General features: G+C 40.0%; 1 protein-coding gene across 3 annotated transcripts; it reads right to left on the reverse strand.

Annotated features, from left to right (window-relative positions):
• Positions 1-1861: 1861 nt before the first annotated feature.
• CHMP7 (charged multivesicular body protein 7) lies at positions 1862-20428 on the reverse strand. 3 transcript variants are annotated; one of them, XM_039354221.1, is made up of 10 exons: positions 20029-20428; positions 18079-18253; positions 14019-14204; positions 13201-13334; positions 12696-12744; positions 12124-12243; positions 11675-11773; positions 10980-11040; positions 9010-9186; positions 1862-3572 (listed from the first exon to the last, which is right to left on the reverse strand). In XM_039354221.1, the coding sequence occupies exons 1-10, from the start codon at positions 20316-20318 to the stop codon at positions 3454-3456; spliced, it is 1410 nt and encodes a 469-aa protein (XP_039210155.1). In that variant the 5' UTR covers positions 20319-20428; the 3' UTR covers positions 1862-3453. The 3 variants fall into 3 exon arrangements, with proteins under 3 accessions (XP_039210155.1, XP_039210154.1, XP_039210157.1); XM_039354220.1 differs by having other exon boundaries at positions 9010-9189; positions 20029-20427; XM_039354223.1 differs by having other exon boundaries at positions 1862-3546; positions 9010-9189; positions 20029-20425.
• Between the last annotated feature and the right edge of the window lie 180 nt (positions 20429-20608).

The raw sequence follows: 20608 nt of genomic DNA on the forward strand, positions 1-20608 counted from the left end.
CGCATTTAGGTATGAAAATTACAGACCACTTCAGCAAGGAACAAATTGTTCAGCGTTAACTACTGGATGCCTCTTCCAGCCTTTCTGACGTAGCAGCAAATATTGTAGATCCAAACACAATAGAGACTGCCATAATAAGACCTCCTTGTCTCTTATACAGCTGATTAAGAGAAGCGGGGGGGGGGATCCTCTTTTGCAAGTTGCATTGAACATTACTGTTTCCCAAAACCTAGAGTTTGAAGCTAGAGAGAGAAAATAACCTTTTGTCCCTTTGTAGATTTTATATACACAAGAAAAACAGAGCTATTTATTACACGTTAACTCTGAGTGTAAATAAATCCCTTGGAGTCAGCAGTATAGGTAGTCCTCAACTTACAACAGTTCGTTTAGTGACCATTCGAAGTTACGATGGCCCTTTAAAAAAGTGACTTATGACCATTGTTCATACTTAACCACCATTGTGGCAATCCCCATGGTCACGTGATCGAAATTAAGATGCTTGGCAACTGACTTGTATTTATGACGGTTGCAGTGTCCCAGGGGCATATGATTCCCTTGTGCGACCTCAATGGGGAAGCCAGATTCTCTTAACAACCATGTTGCTAATTTAACTGCAGTGATTCACTTAACAACTTCACTTAAGCAAAATGGGGCACAACTCATTTAACAAATGTTTCACTTAGCAACAGAAATTTTGGGCTCTATTTCGGTCATGAACTGAGGATTACATGTATAAGTAGCTAATAGGTAGAAAGCACAAATTCAGCTTCCTCGTAAAGCTGTTTTTTTAAACTATTGGCTCCTAGATCTGTAAAGTTTAAAAGTATGTCAGCATATACATACCCAAAGGAATGAATTGTCTGCACTTCCTCTTCCCGCGACCCGCAAAAATCAGACTCCAAACGTGGGAATCTCGCAAATTTGCCCTACCAGGGTCATCAACATTTATTTTTTGAAATATAAAATGTGAATAGGGTGCAGCGTTAACTATTTTGCCAACATCAAAGAACAGATAATCCAGCACTGATACTACTTTTCCAAAAAACAGCAACTGTTTAATTTGCACTGGGATGAGAACGGGGATATAATCAGATTCCTACATGTGGCATCATATGTGAGGAATGTGCGCATAGTTAATCTCAGAGGAAGTATAGAAACAAGCGCAGAAAGCAAAGAATCAAAATCAATAACCAAATAAGAGCCGAGGTGGCGCAGCAGTTAAGAGTGCAGTACTGCAGGCCACTTTAGCTGACTGTGTTCAGCAGGTCAGCGGTTCAAATCTCACCGGCTCAAGGTTGACTCAGCCTTCCATCCTTCTGAGGTAGGTAAAATGAGGACCCAGATTGTTGGGGGCAATGTAAATATATATATATATATATATATATATATATATATATATATATATACACACATTGCTTACTGGTGTACACCGCTTAGAGAGTGCTTGCACTTAAAGCGGTATATAAGTCTCATAAATAAATAAATAAACTGATTTTGCTTGATGAATGGCGAATGAGCAGTGAAGCCTATTATGCTGCTGTGCTCAACTCAGTGGAATGAGAGCCCTCTGGTGTGGAGGTGCAGTGGGGAGATCAAATAGCTTGCCAATGCTATGCTCAAACAAGACCAAATATAAGAAGGAATTCTAATCAGAGCCACCAAGACTGAGATGCCTTTAAAAAGCGAGTGAACCTTTGGAAGTGAACACAGTTCCTGTATACAGATTGTTAAATAGGCCTTCTTTAAGGCTTTGCTTCAGGTCCAGCAGGAATTCTCACTCAGAAAAACAAAAGATGAAGGAGAAATAATGAGTCAGTTGAATATTGTTATCTGGAATGATAAGAGCACTAAACTCCACAAATCTTTTCACTCTTTTATTATTTCACTGTTTAGAAAAAAAAAATAAAGAAGTGGGAGGAACATTTCCTCTTCCTCTCCTTTCTAAACCACAATGCCCTTAACAGTAACTTAAGCACAATTCTTGAATTTTGTTTAAACAAGTGGCATATGATTCACTGGTTTGGGGGAAAAAAAAACCCCATGTGTTGTAGAGAACTTACAGGGCATGCCCTGACACGGAATTAACCATTTCCCTTTTTCCAATTTTAGCAGATGTCTTCCTTGACAAAATGTCTCCTATCACCACAGTCTAAATGAAAGCTAGTTTCATAGAACAAAAGCATAAAGTCGTTCTCAAAAGAGCTTATGAACAGCAAAAATTTGTTCATCTCTTGCCCTCCCTCCCAATTTGTTCATCTCTCCCCCCCTCCCAATTATTCCAGCAGGTGCTGATATACAAGTCAATAACCAGTTTTCCTTCAGTTTCTGCAGCCAGTTTCTATGTTGTCATTAAACAACAAAAAATAAACAGCTGCCCTGATGTATACAGAGGGAGTTTCTCAGGAAGTCTTCTGAAAAAGACAGAAGACAATTGCAAGCCATCTCTGGCAGGTGTAAATGTGATTTGATTCAGTAGTTCTTCCATCATTTTAAATTAGTGTCTTGAGATGTCAGGAAATGGTGATAGAGGATTCTCTACCATTACTATTAATGATGCTGAGACAGTGAGCCAAATTACTGCCATTGTTTAAACCTTATTCCAGCACACATGACTGAAGAATCTCTTATGCTGCTAACCCTAACCCTCTGTGTGTTTCTGATTTAAGAGAATAGCTTAAATCTCCTACTTGCAGCAAAGAGAATTCTTCCTAACAAGAAGGCAATGTGCAGAATGGCTTTCCTTGCAGATAACCTGGAAATGTTTTAAACATCAAAGCATCATCTTCAAGAAGCAACAACAAAAATAACAGCCTCGTGTTGAAAAGCTTTGCAAATTCTTTAAGGCAATGTCAGTCTTGACGTAAAAGACATGTATAAGGTGAATTTTGTGTCCACAGATGCCTCCTACTTGTGTAACAAAAAAAAAACACCCCTATAAAACCTTGACCTAAGTTCTCCACAACCGTGCAAATACAAAGAAGAAATATAGAAAAATCATTAATATATATGTCTACTTGCGGCCAAACACCGCTCACTGCTATCAAAGTCAGCATCTTATCTAGTGCATCCAGTTAATGTTTTGCACAACTGCACAAAACAGCAGGATGCCAGACAGCGTGTGACTTTATTGCCTTTCAAGTGGTCACAAGGTGGAGTTCCATGATTTGGCCAAGCAGCCCTCAGGATGTCGAACAATGTCAGGATCAGCAAGACGTCAACTTGCCAGAAAAAGCGCAGCCGTGAGTGGCCATATGGGTGAGCAAATCAACCAAAGAGACACTGTAATTTGGCACCACTGGAAAAAAAATGACAACAGAGTAATTTTCTGTGGAAAGGATTTGGATTGTCGTGGCAGAATTTTCCTGCCTGTTTGAAAAGTGCAGTCTAACGAGCTTTTAAGCCATGTTCCAACAAGTTACTTTCGGAATTATGATCAGCAAAGTTAAGACAGCTTCACAGCACAAAAGGGGACGTTGAGTCATTAAAGAGGCAGCTCCAGAGCTCTTTGGCGGTCAGAGGCCTTCCGATCAGTCTCTTGTGCCAATTCTGTAATTGAACGCACACGTACACACCCAAAAAAGAAAAAAGGAAGAAGAGAAATGTGGTCAAGCACGCTTGCAAACTGAACAGAAACAATACATATCAGCTGATACATTTCTTTACTACTAGAGCCTCCAGCATCTATTAAAAATTGGATTACAAATTATTTTTACTGCCATTCTGTAAAGCATGATGCACACATATATATCTACATTGCTCTGTAAAAATAAACATCAGTCATTTGCAAGATCGCTGCATTTGTTAAAGGAATCTTTTAAGGGCAAATGGCAGACCTATTCAGAGGCTTCTTCTGTATGTACATTTTCCATAAAAGTCTATGGATAAAACTTCCTTGCACCATCATCTAACAAACAATAAAATCCTGTGGTATGCTATTATTTATTTTCACATCTCTGTGAAGTGTTAAAATTTAAGAAGCCTTTTGCAGTGATCACACTATTTATGCTCGGAGAGCAATGGCTTGTGGCAAAGAAACTAGAAGAATTGGTAAGAACAGCTAAACTCAGAGGATACCAAACCAGCTTAGGTTCAAGTGCATTTAATCCTCAATAGCAATAGAAAACTTGTTAAAAAGATTTTTGCCCCAGCAGACATCAACCCAGTTGTTTCTTAGCCTTAGCAACATTAAGGCATGTGGACATGCTGGTTAGGGAATTCTGGGAATCAAAGTCCAGACATCTTAAAGTTGCTAAGGTTGAGAAACACTGATCTACCCAAATAATGGTATCATTAGCCCAAAAACCTTAAGATCTGTGAGAAAAAGCTTTTAACAAATTGACTAATATTATAGGAAGCTGCTGAAGACTGAAGTTTGCTTACAGAAGTACAGGTAGTCCTCGACTTACAACCATTTGTTTAGCAACTGTTCAAAGTTACGATGGCAATGAAAAAACAGTGAGTTACTACTGGTCCTCACACTTATAACCATAGCTGCACCCCCAAGTTACATGATCAAAATTCAGGCGACTTGCATGTTCTTACAATGGCTGCGGTGGTCACGTGATTGCCACTGGCAATTTTCCTAGACAGCTTCCCACAAGCAAAGTCAATTCGCTTAACAACTGTGTGATTCACTTAACAACCACGGTGATTTGCTTAACAACAACAACAACAAAAAAAGCTGGTAAAACTGGGCATAAGTCACGTAACAACTGCCTCCCTTAGGGATGGAAATTCTGGCCTCGGCTGCGGTTGTAAGTTGAGGACTACCAGCAGGCAACGGTAGACAAGGGAAATGTACAAGATGCAGCTTACCTCACTCGCAATAAAGAAATTCTCAAAATATGGGACTTAAAGACCCTATCCACCTTTTTATTATAAATTAAATAGGCATGCCATCCATATAATAAATCCCATCCCTCCAAAAAAAAGTATATTTAAGTTTGTTAAATTAATCCAATCACTAATCAATGTTAAAACCACCGCATCATAATACAATTTCAGATTCGGCACCTTGAGTCCACCTCTCTCTCGAACATCTTGTATAATTTTAAGCTTTACTCTTGGTTTTTTCCCTGCCCAAATGAATTTATTGATACCCTTCTGCCATTCTTCTAAATGTCAATTATAAGTTGAGCCAAGTGCTTGGGTATGGTCAGGAGCGCACTGCCCTTTCTAGGCTGTCCTATCTATGTTTCCTGGTAAAATACATGGGAAAATCCCATTGGAGGAAAATTCCACTTAGGATTAGGGTTAGGTCACCATGAAGTCATAGAGCAAAATGGACATCGCCAACAAACTCGGAGTGCTTGGGTATGGTTAGGAGGGCAGTTATTTTTCTAGGCTGCCCTATCTATGTTTCCTGGTAAAATACATGGGAAAATCCCATTGGAGGAAAATTCCACTTAGGATTAGGGTTAGGTCACCATGAAGTCATAGAGCAAAATGGACATCGCCAACAAACTCGGAGTGCTTGGGTATGGTTAGGAGGGCAGTTATTTTTCTAGGCTGCCCTATCTATGTTTCCTGGTAAAATACATGGGAAAATCCCATTGGAGGAAAATTCTACTTAGGGTTAGGGTTAGGTCACCATGAAGTCATAGAGCAAAATGGACATCGCCAACAAAGTTGGAGTGCTTGCATATGGTTAGGAAGGTACTGACATTTCTACGCTGCCCTATCTATGTTTCCTGGTAAAATACATGGGAAAATCCCATTGGAGGAAAATTCCACTTAGGGTTAGGGTTAGGTCACCATGAACTCATAGAGCAAAATGGACATCGCCAACAAACTCGGAGTGCTTGGGTATGGTTAGGAGGGCACTGACTTTTCTAGGCTGCCCTATCTATGTTTCCTGGTAAAATACATGGGAAAATCCCATTGGAGGAAAATTCCACTTAGGGTTAGGGTTACGTCACCATGAACTCCTAGAGCAAAATGGACATCGCCAACAAACTCGGAGTGCTTGGGTATGGTTAGGAGGGCACTGACTTTTCTAGGCTGCCCTATCTATGTTTCCTGGTAAAATACATGGGAAAATCCCATTGGAGGAAAATTCCACTTAGGGTTAGGGTTAGGTCACCGTGAACTCATAGAGCAAATGGACATCGCCAACAACTCGGAGTGCTTGGGTATGGTTAGGAGGGGCACTGACTTTTTCTAGGCTGCCCTATCTATGTTTCCTGGTAAAATACATGGGAAAATCCCATTGGAGGAAAATTCCACTTAGGGTTAGGGTTAGGTCACATGAACTCATAGAGCAAAATGGGCGTCGCAACAAACTCGGATGCTTGGGTATGGTTAGGAGGGCACTGACTTTTCTAGGCTGCCCTATCTAACCCCTATGTTTCTGGTAAATACATGGGAAAATCCCATTGGAGGAAAATTCCACTTATGGTTAGGGTTAGGTTCACCATGAACTCCATAGAGCAAATGGACATCGCCAACAAATTCGGAGTGCTTGGGTATAGTTAGGAAGGCAGTGACCTTTCTAGGCTGCCGTATCTATGTTTCCTGGTAGAATACATGGTAAAATCCCATTTTAGGAAAATTCCACTTAGGGTTAGGGTTAGGTCAGCATGAACTCATAGAGCAAATGGACATCGCCAACAAATTCGGAGTGCTTGGGTATAGTTAGGAAGGCAGTGACCTTTCTAGGCTGCCGTATCTATGTTTCCTGGAAAATCCCCCTTGGTAGGAAAATTCCACTTAGGGTTAGGGTTAGGTCACCATGAACTCTTAGAGCAAAATGTACATCGCCAACAAACTCAGAATGTTTAGATATCGTTAGGAGAGCAAATACTTTTCTAGTATGCCCTATCTATGTTTCCTGCAAAATACATGGGAAAATCCCATTGGAGGAAAATTCCACTTAGGGTTAGGGTTAGGTCACCATGAACGCATAGAGCAAAATGGACATCGCCAACAAACTCGGAGTGCTTGGTATGGTTAGGAGGGCACTGACTTTTCTAGGCTGCCCTATCTATGTTTCCTGGTAAAATACATGGGAAAATCCCATTGGAGTAAAATTCACTTTAGGGTTAGGGTTGGTCACCATGAACTGATAGAGCAAAATGGGCATCGCCCAACAAACTCGGAGTGCTTGGGTATGTTAGGAGGGCACTGACTTTTCTAGGCTGCCTATCTATGTTTCCTGGTAAAATACATGGGAAAATCCCATTGGAGGAAAATTCCACTTAGGGTTAGGGTTAGGTCACCATGAACCCTAGAGCAAAATGGACATCGCCAACAAACCCGGAGTGCTTGGGTATGGTTAGGAGGGCACTGACTTTTCTAGGCTGCCCTATCTATGTTTCCTGGTAAAATACATGGGAAAATCCCATTGGAGGAAAATTCCACTTAGGGTTAGGGTTAGGTCACCATGAACTCCTAGAGCAAAATGGACATCGCCAACAAACTCGGAGTGCTTGGGTATGGTTAGGAGGGCACTGACTTTTCTAGGATGCCCTATCTATGTTTCCATGGGAAAATCCCCCTGGAGGAAAATTCCACTTAGGGTTAGGGTTAGGTCACCATGAACTCATAGAGCAAATGGACACCGCCAACACTGGAGTGCTTGGGTATGGTTAGGAGGGCACTGACTTTTCTAGCCTGCCCTATCTATGTTTCCTGGTAAAATACATGGGAAAATCCCATTGGAGGAAAAGTCCACTTAGGGTTAGGGTTAGGTCACCATGAACTCATAGAGAAAAATGGACATCGCTAACATATTCAGAGTGCTTGGATATGGTTAGGAGGGCACTGACTTTATTGCGAGTTTGGAAGAAATATTATAGATCAGATTTTAGAATACCGTTGTGGGGAATTCCAGGGCATGCAATAGAAGGGATAAGGAAAGGAGTGAAAATGGAGAGCATTTCTTATAAACAATTGCTTAATTGGGATGGGAATAATTGGCAATTAAAATCTATGGATGAATTAACGCAAGAAAATATTAATTATTCTTGGTTTCAGTACAGGCAATTATTAGAAAGGTGGAGAATAGATCAAAAAGTGGGTTTTATTAGGGAGGATGTGAATTTGATGAAATAAATTAAAGATCAAAGTCGATTTCATATAAAAAGAGTTTATAGTGTATTAGTGGAATTGGATTCAGAAACAGAATTAGTTAAAGATTGTATGGTTAAATGGGCTCAAAATTTTGATGAGCCGATTTTATTAGACACATGGGAGATGATTTGGGTGAGGAATGTTAAATTTACTCAAGCTCAAAATTTACGAGAAAATTTTTATAAAATGTTCTATAGATGGCATCTTGATCCACAAAAGATGTCTCGTATGTATCCAAATGTGCAGCCCAAATGTTGGAGATGTGGTTGTTTGGATGCAACGTATTATCATATTTGGTGGTCATGTAGAAATATAAAGGCTTTTTGGATCAAGATTTGGTGGAATATTCAGAAGATTTTTAACAGAAGGATAAAATTTACACCACAATTGTTTCTGTTAGGTATTATTGACGATTGTGATGGTAAAGAGATTATTTTAATGTTGAATTTAATTACAGCAGCAAGGTTGCTGATTGGGCAATATTGGAAGAAGGATTTTTTGCCTACTTTAGAAGAATGGTTTCTTAAAGTTTCTTATTTATCTGAAATGACAAAAAATTCGGCTTATCTGAAAGACCAGTCGCAAGAGAGATATATTTTGGTGTGGAAAAGATGGGTGAATTTTATACAGAATAAATATGATATTAGAAAGTACTATTTAGCTTTTGAATAATGTATATTTAAGGGTAAGCTTTTGAATAACTTATGTTTAAGGATGGTAATTTTTGTTTTTATGTACTGGAGTTAAAAGTGTTTAAAATTTTGTTTTTTGGATGTATGTATAATTGTTTGATGTTTATTTAAATTCTATGTTTTTTGTTGTTTTTAACCCCGTATTCAGCTCTGGGAAGTAGGGGGGAGGGGTTGGGGGGTTGGGAGGGGAGGTGTAATTTATTGTAAAATTTTATAAACTTTCAATAAAAAAAAAAATGCAGCTTACCTCCATCTGAGCAAGTGAGCTTCTCCAGCTCTGCTTCAAGCTCAGCATCTGTGAAGCTGGGAAGGACTACTGGAGTTGGAGAGAGTGGCTTTGATGGCACCAAAGGCAAGTCCAACAGATATTTTGAGGAGTCTGTGAGAAGACTGTCCAATTCTTTTTCAAGTTCCTCTGTATCAGCTTCTAAGGTAAAATAACAAATAAATTGATCTCAGTCTGATATGCATTTATTCACAGTACAACATGACAAAGTTTGATGGAACTTACTCCCAAGCAACTGTACATAGGAGTGAAAAAAAATATAAAAAGAGGTAAACTCAATAAGGAAGCTGAGCTTCGGAGTATAAAAGTGAATTTTAAGTTCTATAGGACAGTAAGAGCTTGAAACAAGTGTTCATTCTTTTACAGGTGTACAACTTTTGTTAATGCAAACCTTGGTGGTTGTTATTTTTAAGCTTCCATCTAGTTGGTGGTGGGGGGGGGAAATCTAAGAAACACTAATCTAATCAGAAATATACATTCAGATCTAGTACAAAGTCTTACTCAAAATTGTCTTACGTGGTTTTCTCATGCAAAGATGATCAAGCCTGTATCTGACCACATAATCTAAACTCATCCAAGGCAAATAAATAAATAAATAAAATCCTGAGGTACATAATTCATATTCAATAGAAGCATTTTTCAACTATTATTCTTAAAGACAGTTAATGCATGTGCAGAAGCAATTAGGTCATGAACAAACACAGGAAATAAAGAAATCACAATCACTGAAGCAAATATAACATTATTTAAGCTGAACAATATTTTTCTAATAAAAATGGTATTCCCTTACGGATAAACTGCTGGATTCTGCGTGGAAGCAGTTAAGTGGGACTCTGCCAGCTATGGATTGGTTTGCTCCTACTTACTCTACCCACAGACTTTCCTATCCAACAGACTTTTCAGGAAAAGGGAAGTTTATTCTGATTAGAAGTCTGAACTGGTTGTTTACAGAAGCTTTTAGAAATCAGGCTAAAGGTTACAGACAACCTGAAAGTCAGAATAAATATCCTAGATAAATACTTCACAACCATAAATCCATCTACTTTTAACTCATCTGGGGAAGGAGATAGATATTAACATTGCAGGCACACAAAAGGTAAAACAGGCTTATACATTCTCAAATAACGGGGTAGATCCATTTGACAAAAGAAATTACATATCAAATAATTAACTGCCACTTAATGCCTATTCTGAGAACAAGGTTAATAATTTCACCCATTATTTTAATTTAATCCACACCACATGTGGACATTTACAAATACTATTGAAAAGGAATCTCCAGAGAGCAGGAGAATAATACGTCATCCTGAGAGTAAAGGACATAATTATTAGATAAGAGAGAAATATGTAACTGACCAGGCATTTTTAGTCAATGTTCGATAGTTCTTATGCATTACAACTGGAAAACAGGACATATGCTTATAACCTACCGCAGGAGTCTGCAACCTTGACAACTTTAAGACTAGTGGACTTATGCTGGCTGAGGAATTCTGGGAGCTGAAGTCCACAAGTCTTAAAGTTGTCAAGGTTGCAGACCCCTCACCTACAGTGGAAGCTATAAAAAATATCTGTTACTGGGAGACTCAATTGCTGTCTTGAACAAATCTGTTTTAAATGCTGTAGAGCAGGGGTAGTCAACCTTGGCTCTTTTATGACTCGTGGACTTCAATTCCCAGAATTCCTGAGCCAGCTTAGCTTAGCTGGCTCAGGAATTCTGGGAGTTGAAGTCCACGAGTCATAAAAGAGCCAAGGTTGACTACCCCTGCTGTGGAGCAAGGTTTTGCAAATGTGCAACTTTAAGACTAAAAAGTTGCTAAGTTTGAAAAACACCATGGAGAGCAATTGTAACATTAGGAAAACAATATTTCCCATGTGTGGCTGTTGAGGAGAAAGAGGAATCAGAAGAGTGCAAGAAGCAAGCTTTGACTCACCCGAGCCATTGATTGCCACGCCTGCTAACGTCTGAGCCACTTCATCCTGGGTATCGCACAGCTGTGGGAGAAGCGGAAATTTTAATTACAGATATGCAGTTAATGTACAGTCTGGAGGACAGAAGGGAAAGGGGAACATGATGAAATCTTTAAACATAAAGAGTGCGGATAAAGTTCTAGAAGGCAGCATTTTCAATACTAAGCAAACATCAAGAACACAGAGGCATAACCTCAAACTGACAGAAGGGAAGTTCATAAGTCATGCTAGAAAGTGTTTCTTCACCGAAATTAGTTCACATGGTGCAATACGATTGTGTGTTTGTTGTCACTGTGTTGTGTTAGGGGGGTTGTGTTGGGGTGGTGCGTGCGAAGGGAGGCTCAGCCAATCTCATTGTACACATGTTGTACTTTGACAATAAAGGTTGATTTGAAGAGCAGTGGAAGCTGGGAACCAACTTCCAGCAGAGATAGTGGATCAGTCATCAGCAGCTGAGTTTAAACATACTTGAGATAAACAAATGTCCATCCTACGACAAAGAATAATTAAATATATATATAAATAAAAAACCTGCAAAGGACAGACTTGATGGACCGCTAGGACTTTTTCTGCTGTCAGTTTTCTATGTTACTATATGATGTTTTTAGTCTACCCATGTATGTCTCCTGTGTGTGAGCGGTACCTGCTTCTTACATACCTCTTGAATCTGATCCACTAGGCTCTCTGCCTTTTCCACAGTCACATCTTTCATAGACAGCTTCAGAGCTCCTAGTCCAGCCTGATAAGCATTAAATACCTTTTGGGCAAGAGAGAAAACAAACTTATTTTTCTATAGCATCTTGACCAGACGACTGCAGGTTTTAGAACTTCCTTTACAGCAATTCCAAGGTGGGTTAAGCTAAAGATTAAACAGTATAACTCACAGCACAGCACTGTGCCATACAACAAGCAAATGTGAATTCATTAGCCTGCTGAGGTGCAAAATCTAATACATATATTGTAAAAGGAGAGGAAGAGAAGAGAGTTATTCCTTGTTTGGGACAGTCAAAGTGAGATCCTCAGTGGAACAGTTAACCCTGCTCCCAAAAGAAAAAAATACGCAAGTATACAACGCCCAAAAATAAATGCCAGGCAACAAACAAATACCATTTGATCTGTCTGAGAGGCATAGATGCGATCTAGGATGCCTTGTACCACGTCCAGCTTGGAATGAAGCTCTGAAATGCGCCTTTCCACTCTTTTTCTGGACTTCAAAGATCTCAGAGCCTAAGAACAAAAAAAGCAGACTTTATTCAAAAGCTAGGGGAAAAAAACAGGAAATTGAGACTGGGCAAAGTGGTGCCGGGTTAGTCAGAGAAGAGACAGCTTAGTCCACAGCTTCACAGCAGGCAGGACAAGAGGGTCAGGAGGGACCTTCCCTAAGTTATGGGGCTGTAAACGTGACAGTGAGAGAAATGCAACTTCACATTTGCCTGATTCTTTAATGTAGCTTTGCAGTAAAGTAGAGTTAGTTTATGTAACCGTATTTCCATCGGGTCTACCAGGTAAGCCTGACAAAAGATCTGTGTTCATCTGTATAATAACATCTGAACTCACCCCTTGTCTTAACAGATTCTAAAGAGTCATGACCACAATTTTTTGAAATCTGCAACAGGGCAGTTTGGAAATGAACATACCAATTGGGACACACCATGTACCTGACTTCTACCAGTACCTACCAGTTGCTTTTTCCCAGCTTTACAGGCCCTCCGAGCCTCCTCTTTACATCTGAAAAAGCAAGAGAGATGCTTGTCCATATTTTGGATCAGGAATAGCTACAATCCCATTGTTCTCTCTGTACCTTTCACCCAGCTCACTATAGGAGGGGTCCCCCACCCTGGTCCGTAGACCGAAACCAGGCCACAGCATGCCAGAAACCGATCCATGCAAACAAGCAAAGCCCCATCTGCAGGATGCAGGCGGCACACGAAACTACACCCCCTCCGGTCTGCGGAAAAAATCTCTCCGCGGAACAGGTCCCTGGCACCCAAACGTTTGGGAGCCGCTACACTACAGCTAAGACAATTACAAATACAATTCTTATTTTCTTGGCGTGAGTGTGTGTATTATTTATCAATTAAACTGCTTTAATAAGCCCTGCAAACTACCGTAATTTTGCCCTCTTTCAGGATCAGGTTTTTTTTTCCTGTTTTTACAAAGATGAACGACACCCCCCCCCATTACCTCTCTGCTTCCTGTGCCAGAGATTCCACTTTCTGTGACAACAGCTGTTCACTCTGCATCAACTGATAAACCCCAATGTCAACATCATTCATTGGGGAGACTTTTGCGTGAAGCCCTCGGGCGAATTTCATTATCTGAAAGACAATGTTGTTATTTGATATTAAACTATGAGACTTGTGGTGTCATCAAGAATTAGTCTTTTAATAATGCTAGTAGGATGTATTATTGTTCCTAAGGGGATGCGATGGCTCAGTGGTTAAAGAGGCAGAGCTTCTCAGCTGGAAAGCTGATAGGCCAGGTTCGAGATTTGGGTACTGTGCAACAGGGTGAGCTCCCGTTACTTGCCCCAGCTCCTGGCAACCTAGCAGTTTGAAAGCATGCAAATGCAAGTAGATAAATAGGTACCACTTTGGTGGGAAAATAACAGCATTTCATAGGCCTCAGCACATAGTCATGCCAGCCATATGACCACAGAAGTGCCCATGGTGCCCTCAGCTAAGAGTCAGAGATGAGCACTGCCCCCTAAAGTTGGACACAACTGGACAAGGGAAACCTTTACCTTTATTGTTCCTAATTTATCTTTTAGAAATGAATTGCTCACACGGTTAGTTTTACCCAAGATTTCAATATTATTTTGCTTCCCTCTATGGATTTGTACAGGTGGGTGGGTGTGTTGAGTTAGCCTCGGCTCCCGATGACTATCCAGACTAATCCCTGCAGTTTTCTTTGCAAATGTGGTATGTATTTATTCAATTTATTAGAAGTGGTTTTTTTATAGAGATAGGACACTGCCTGGAGCAGCCTGTTGCATGCCGTACCTTATTACCATTCTGTTCCAGGACAGTGACTCTTTTCTCCTTCTGCAATTGGAGCAGCACCAGACAAAATGTTCGTTCATCTGGACAGGTGATGGTGCATAGGGAGCGCAGCTCAGACAGACCAACAACAGGATGGGATGAAAGTGTGGAATTCTGGTAGAGATTATAGACTTCTTCTGCCTTCTCCTAAAAAACGCAAAGACAAACAAATACCTAGTATCAACTGTGGCTAAGAAGAAAGAAAGAAAATAGACAAGACATCATTACAGGTGATAGCATCTTACAACTATCACTTACAATGGAAGGCATAATACCATACAGATCATCAGACTTGCTCTATGTGGCTTGTATATTATTATTAATATAATTAATATAATAATAATAATAATAATAATAATAATAATAATAATAATAATAATAATAATAATAATAAAGTTGGAAGGGACCTTGGAGGTCATCGAGTCCAACCCCTGCTCAGGCAGGATACCCTACACCATTTCGGACAAATGGCTGTCCAGTTTCTTCTTAAAAACTTCCAGTGTTGGAGCATTTACTGCTTCTGGAGGCAGGCTGTTCCACTGATTAATTGTTCTCACTGTCAGGAAGTTTCTCCTTAGTTCTAGGTTGCTTCTCTCCTTGATTAGTTTCCATCCCTTGCTTCTTGTCCTGCCCTCAGGCGCTTTGGAGAAGAGCTTGACTGCAGATATTGAATATCTGCAGAGAAGACTAAACAATGATTATTGTACAACAGTTCTTAAGTTATATGTTCCCAATAGCTAACTTGCACTTAACAAGGTGAAAAAATAGAACATGATCCATGCCACAAGAGGAAAAAAAAACATTATATAAAATAACTGAGATATAATTCTTTTTGAGAGTCAATTTAATGCAGAAGTTAAGCTCCACATCAGTCAAACCTGACTCAAAGGAAATAATTTTTTTACAGCAAATATTCTGCCATTCATATCTATAAAGTTTTATCTGTTTATGTACTATATTATATTGGATCACAGCAGAGGAATGTACTATAAAATCTTCAAGGTAGCACAATCTTGACTTGGCTCCTATTCTTAAATTATTGTTATTCCAGGTGATCAGTTAAAGGACTATAAGAAGAATTGCTTGTGTATTTATCGTTATTCTTTTAAAAATTATTAGGATGAAGAAAAAGAAAGAACCACTTGTTTTTTAAGTGCTGCTCTTACACTTTTTACTTCATGTAAGTAATTTCTTGGAGACAAATCTTGCTGGAGGATCATAAGGTGAATGTTTCATGAATAAGAAAATGAGTTATGTCTGAAACAAACATATGTCTGTCAAAAACATCAGTGTTTGAAAGTTAAATATTTCCCTCCTTTAAATAGATCTGCTTAATGGTGGCATTTTACAGAATCTCACCTTCCCCAAGGATCCCTTTATGTCAATATCTATACACCCTTAAACTGAACAAAATAACATAGCTGGAAGGGACTTGGAGATCTTTTAGCCCAAACCCCTGCTCAGGTAGGAAACCCTATACCATTTCAGACAAATGGTTCTCCAATCTCTTCTTTAAAACCTCCATTGTTGGAGCACCTACAATTTCTGGAGGCAAGTGGTAACATGACAACTTAACTAGATAACAAGGGGTGACATGATAGCAGTATTCCAGTATCTGAGGGGCTGCCACAAAGAAGAGGGGGTCAACTTATTTTCCAAAGCCCCAGAAGGCAAGACAAGAAACAATGGATGGAAACTGATCAAGGAGAGAAGCAACCTGGAGTTAAAGAGAAAGGTCCTAACAGTGAGGACAATTAACCAGTGGAGCAGCTTGCCTTCAGAAGTTGTAGGTGCTTCATCACTGGATATTTTTAAGAGAAGACTGGACAGTCATCTATATTCCAGGGGACCCCTGGAATAGACGAATGCTTTCAGTGCCTTTTAGTATATCATCAAGGTGGTAGCCATATGGATCTCTGGGGGATTCCAGAGAGCCTGCCCTGACAGAGAAGACATGTCTCCAGTAGATGGCATTGCATGACCATGGGGATCTGAGGCATACCTACCCTGCATAACTTTATTAGGTAGCCTTGTGCTTATGTAATGGGCACATGTTATGTATCAGACTCACAAGACATAATCATGCCTTCAAGACCAACAAAAACAGCAACACATATCCAAACAAGCAGGTGTTTGGGGAGAAGTTCTTTCAAAGTCTTCCTGAAAATACTGCCCCTCCACGGCGGAAAAACAACTTGACATTGTTATACCTTATGTAAGTATCAAACACATGCTATAAATTTGCATCTTTGCTTAGTCAATATAGAATTAGCAAAATAGAAGACAGTACTGATGGGAAGAAATACTAAAAATATTTTCTTTGTCAATGTCGTCGTTTAATTCAAGGCACGGGAATGAATCTCTCTAGGACAGTGGTTCTCAACCTTTTTAATGCCGCAACCCCCAACCAGTCGTAAGTCAAGGACTAAACCGGTCGTAAGTCGAGGATTAAACCGGTTGTAAGTCGAGGACTACCCAACCGGTCGTAAGTCGAGGACTTTCCCTGCCCGGGAGTGCCGCGCATGTGTGGTGCCGCCCCCTGCACTGGCCGAGGCGTAGCTGGCAAGCAGCAGAGACGGAGCAGGCCGACCACCAGCTGGGCCACCAGCTGGCCCAGCCCAAGGGAGGTAAGGCGCCCGCCGGAAAAGGGGAAAAAAATGGCGGACAGCCTTGCTTGGCGACCCCCGTGAAATGGTCAATCGACCCCAAATGGGGTCGTGACCCATAAGTTGAGAACCGCTGCTCTAGGAATTTAAACCCCTATTCAAGAGCCAGCTGTTGAGGAGTCAAGGACAAAACTCAAGCTAGAAGTTGGTGTTACTGAAGAGGCTTTAACTGCAAAGAAGATAAACTATTCAGGATCTAAGAATTAAACTTGACTAGTTTTTAAATTCATCTTTTAAATCTTATCTTTTTCTGCTGCCCTTATATAGTGAAAGAATTTTTGATACTCATTTCTCAACCTTAGGTGTGGAAGGCTCTGGCACAATGTTCTGGTAATTGTTCTGTCTGGTCTCAGGCTCCCTGTTTTCAATCATGCCAGCTTCAGTCCTCATGCCAAAAGTAAGAGGGAATCCCACATTTCAAAACAAGTTGGGACAGAAGGGATAAGAACAGTGGAATGAGGAATGTTCATCTCAATAGACACAGAATGCCCATTGTCTTTAGAGGACACAAGAAGGGCACACCCAACTGCTTAGAGTGAAAAGCAAAGAAATACATTCTCACTGCAATACGAAAAACAAAATGTTTTTTTTTTTTTTTGCAAAACTATGGATGGTTCTGGCATGTTAACTCTTTTGTTCAATTATAGAGCATTGTGACAGTCCACCTCAACTTTGCACCAATCTACAAGTATAACTTAATGAATAAAAAGAGTCCTTGAGAGGACCTCATTAGACTTTGCAACAGCAGACCTGACAACAGGAAATGAGTTGCGTTTCCCTCTGTTTACATAAGATATAGAGTAACATGCCACTGGAAACCCCAAATAAATATATGAAATCTTAAGACACTTTATCTTTAGACACGTATTGAAAAAAACAAACCCACAAGAGAGGCTGTGTTTGTAGCATAGCTTGCCTGTGTGGATCAGCCATGTATACTTTGAATGGATCTATTGTACACTTAAGACTGTCTTAATTGCATTTCTCTGAACTGTTTGCAACCTAGTTCAAATATATAAGTATATAAATACCAAACAATATACAAACATCTAAAAATAGGGCATTGAGAGAATCCATAGTTGCAAAAACACATTAATACAAAAATACAGCATGACAATCACAATAAATATCCACAAAACTTTATCAATAGGACTATTTTTTAAAAACAATCATTGGGAAACCCTTGTTTAAACTGATTGGCTCCAAAAACAGCTTAGTGTTAGATGGCAGGAAGGAATTTAGGAATAGGGCATAGCAAAGAAATCTTACCAAAGCACCAAGAAAAGAAGAAGAAAAATCTGCCTTCCCAATTTATTCATAATGTCTGACCCACAAATGTGAATCACCAACATTACCTTAAGAATCTCCACATAAATCAGGGCTTCCTCTTCCTCCGGCATTTTGCTGTCACCCAATACGCTAGACAAGGTCCACTTCAGGGGTTTCAAAATGAAGACTCCCACACCCCAGGAGATCCAGCTACTGTCGACGCTAGCCATGTAGTCCGACTCTCTTTGCAGTTTGCCCCGTCTAAAGAAATAAATGAAAAGTTTCAGAGAAGCCAAAATAAATACTTCAACACAATCTGCAAAAAGATAACCAGGATGGTTTACTACATGGCAATTTGAAAAGCTACACTGGGGCTTAAAATGATTAGGCCACTGCTGTTAGAGAGAATGAGGTTGCCCACAGTCTCCTGAGAGGGATTGAAACGGAGCATATAAGGCTGCAGTAAGAAAAAAAAAAATAGATTGTAGGAATCCATATTTCTAATCAAAGCTTTCTTCCATTTATCTGAGAAAACACATCAGCAATGAATTTTTATTTTTCCTTAATATATATGGGAATCTGAAAGAAGTAGAGGGAAATGGTTTAATGTAGTGCAAATGTTTCACTGTCTTGGATGTGAAAGTGGAGCATCAAAGATAATTTGCCTGGATTTTTATTTTTCCTTTTCAACTTCCACAATGCAAAACAGTGGCCCAAGCAAACACCGTACATGATTTGGGGATATTATAGTTTCTGAATACTGACTCAGAGTTGATTAATTTTCTTTTTCAACATATGGAACTCTTGTAATCCTATTGAAGCTGTTTTGAAACACTGACCTCCTTCTCTTAACTTTTTTTAAAAAATCCCCATTTTCTTTAAACAATTTTAAAAACTTTTAAAATGATTAAACTACTGGTCTTCTACATATGTTTACTGTGTGGTTTTAAGAAGCCCAGTTGTGTTGTATTTAACATGTCATAATGTGTTTGGATGAACTGTCTTAAAAGGTGGACCATTAGTGTAATAACAACTTTAAATAAAATACAGTAACAAAGTTTGGATTAGTTTAAAATTGTTGCATTAGGCCCCCAATACAGCATATTATACAGGATGTTTATCAGAACATTGAATAATAATCAAAGTTAGCAGAGAAAAAGAGACAAAGAATCCAATGGGAGAGAAATTATGTTGCCACTCAATTTGTAACCCTTTTTCCAGCAAAAAGTTTGGCAAATTCTTCAAACATTAAATACACTTACAAACAAAAACAAACAAAGTTGAATTTAGTTATTTGATGAAAGAAATTCTTAACCACACATATAAAACTACAGGTTAAGTGGTTGTTAAAGAGTGGAAATTGCCAAGAACAAACAAAAGGGGGAATTCCACCAGGTAACACAATTAAGTCACTGAGCAAATAAAGGTAGATTTAAATATAAACGTAAGATATTTATAAGAAAGAGAGATTTGAGTGTTTGTGCATACGTACAAGTTATATTTATATACGATAACAGATTATATGTATGTCTGCCTGCTTGCAACCCATTCTTTCTTAAACTTTTTGCTTTCGGAAATTCTTTTAAAAATTACATTTTTAATTTTGATTTTAAAAGTTTTGATTGGTATGGGTCCTATTTATTGATATTTACTGAACTAAAAACGGATATGCATTTGCAGAATGTGTACAAAAAATTAAACTTATCAGATATTAACACAAATAGAACATTTTTCATGAAAAAAAATAGAAGAGGGACAACGGTTTACATTTTTACAAACATCTTCATTTTTTTGTTCGGGGACCCCTCTAAACGATCTTGGGGGGGGAGAGACCCCCCCAGGAGTCTTTCAAGCACATTTTAAGAAATAAAGGTTATATCTTATAATGATATGAGATTAAATAGGGCCTCCCCTTCTTCCCTAACTGGAAAAAAAGCAGGTGTTCGAGTGAAAGTGCGCGAGGCCATCAGCACGCGCTCAGAGGCACTCTCGCCCCGCTCCCCCACCCCGAAAGTGAGCGGCCCCGCCGGTCTCACCTGAGCAGCTCGCGGAGGACGGTGCCCAGGCCGAGGGGGACGCTCCCCCGGCGCTCGAAAGCCTGCTGGAGCTCCCTCAGGCAGGTGCGGATCCCTCCTTTCCGTCTTCCCCATTTGAACACCAACTCACTCCAAAAGCCCATCTTGCTGTCCCACTCGGTGGCGTTAACCTCCCGGCTCTGCTTGAAAGCCGAAAATAGAAACGCCATACGTTCTTCGTCCGTTTCCCACTCTACCGGCAAGTCCCCTTCCGGGGCCGGCGCGACCCGCGCCTCCTCCGGCGAAGACATCTACGCGAGCCCCCGGCTCCTCGCGGCCTAGCTGCCCTTTGCCAGAGCGGGCGTTCTCCGACAGCGAAAAGCGCATGCGCGCGGAGACAAAAAAAAACCGGCCTACGTCCCTCGGAGCACAGAGATAGAAAAGTACAGAGGTTTTAAACGCCGCGCGTCGTAAAAACATAATGGCAAGCGACTGAGAATGGGTGCCCACATAGAGCTACGAAGAAATCAAGATAAACGTCTACGCTTCGCCCAGGCTGAGCCTGAGTAATTCTGCTTTCAAAGCCGAGAGTAATACAGAA

The sequence above is a fragment of the Crotalus tigris genome, unplaced genomic scaffold (genome assembly GCF_016545835.1).
Source record: "Crotalus tigris isolate CLP2741 ecotype Arizona unplaced genomic scaffold, ASM1654583v1 scf7180000018549.3470463, whole genome shotgun sequence".
Lineage (NCBI taxonomy): Eukaryota > Metazoa > Chordata > Lepidosauria > Squamata > Viperidae > Crotalus > Crotalus tigris.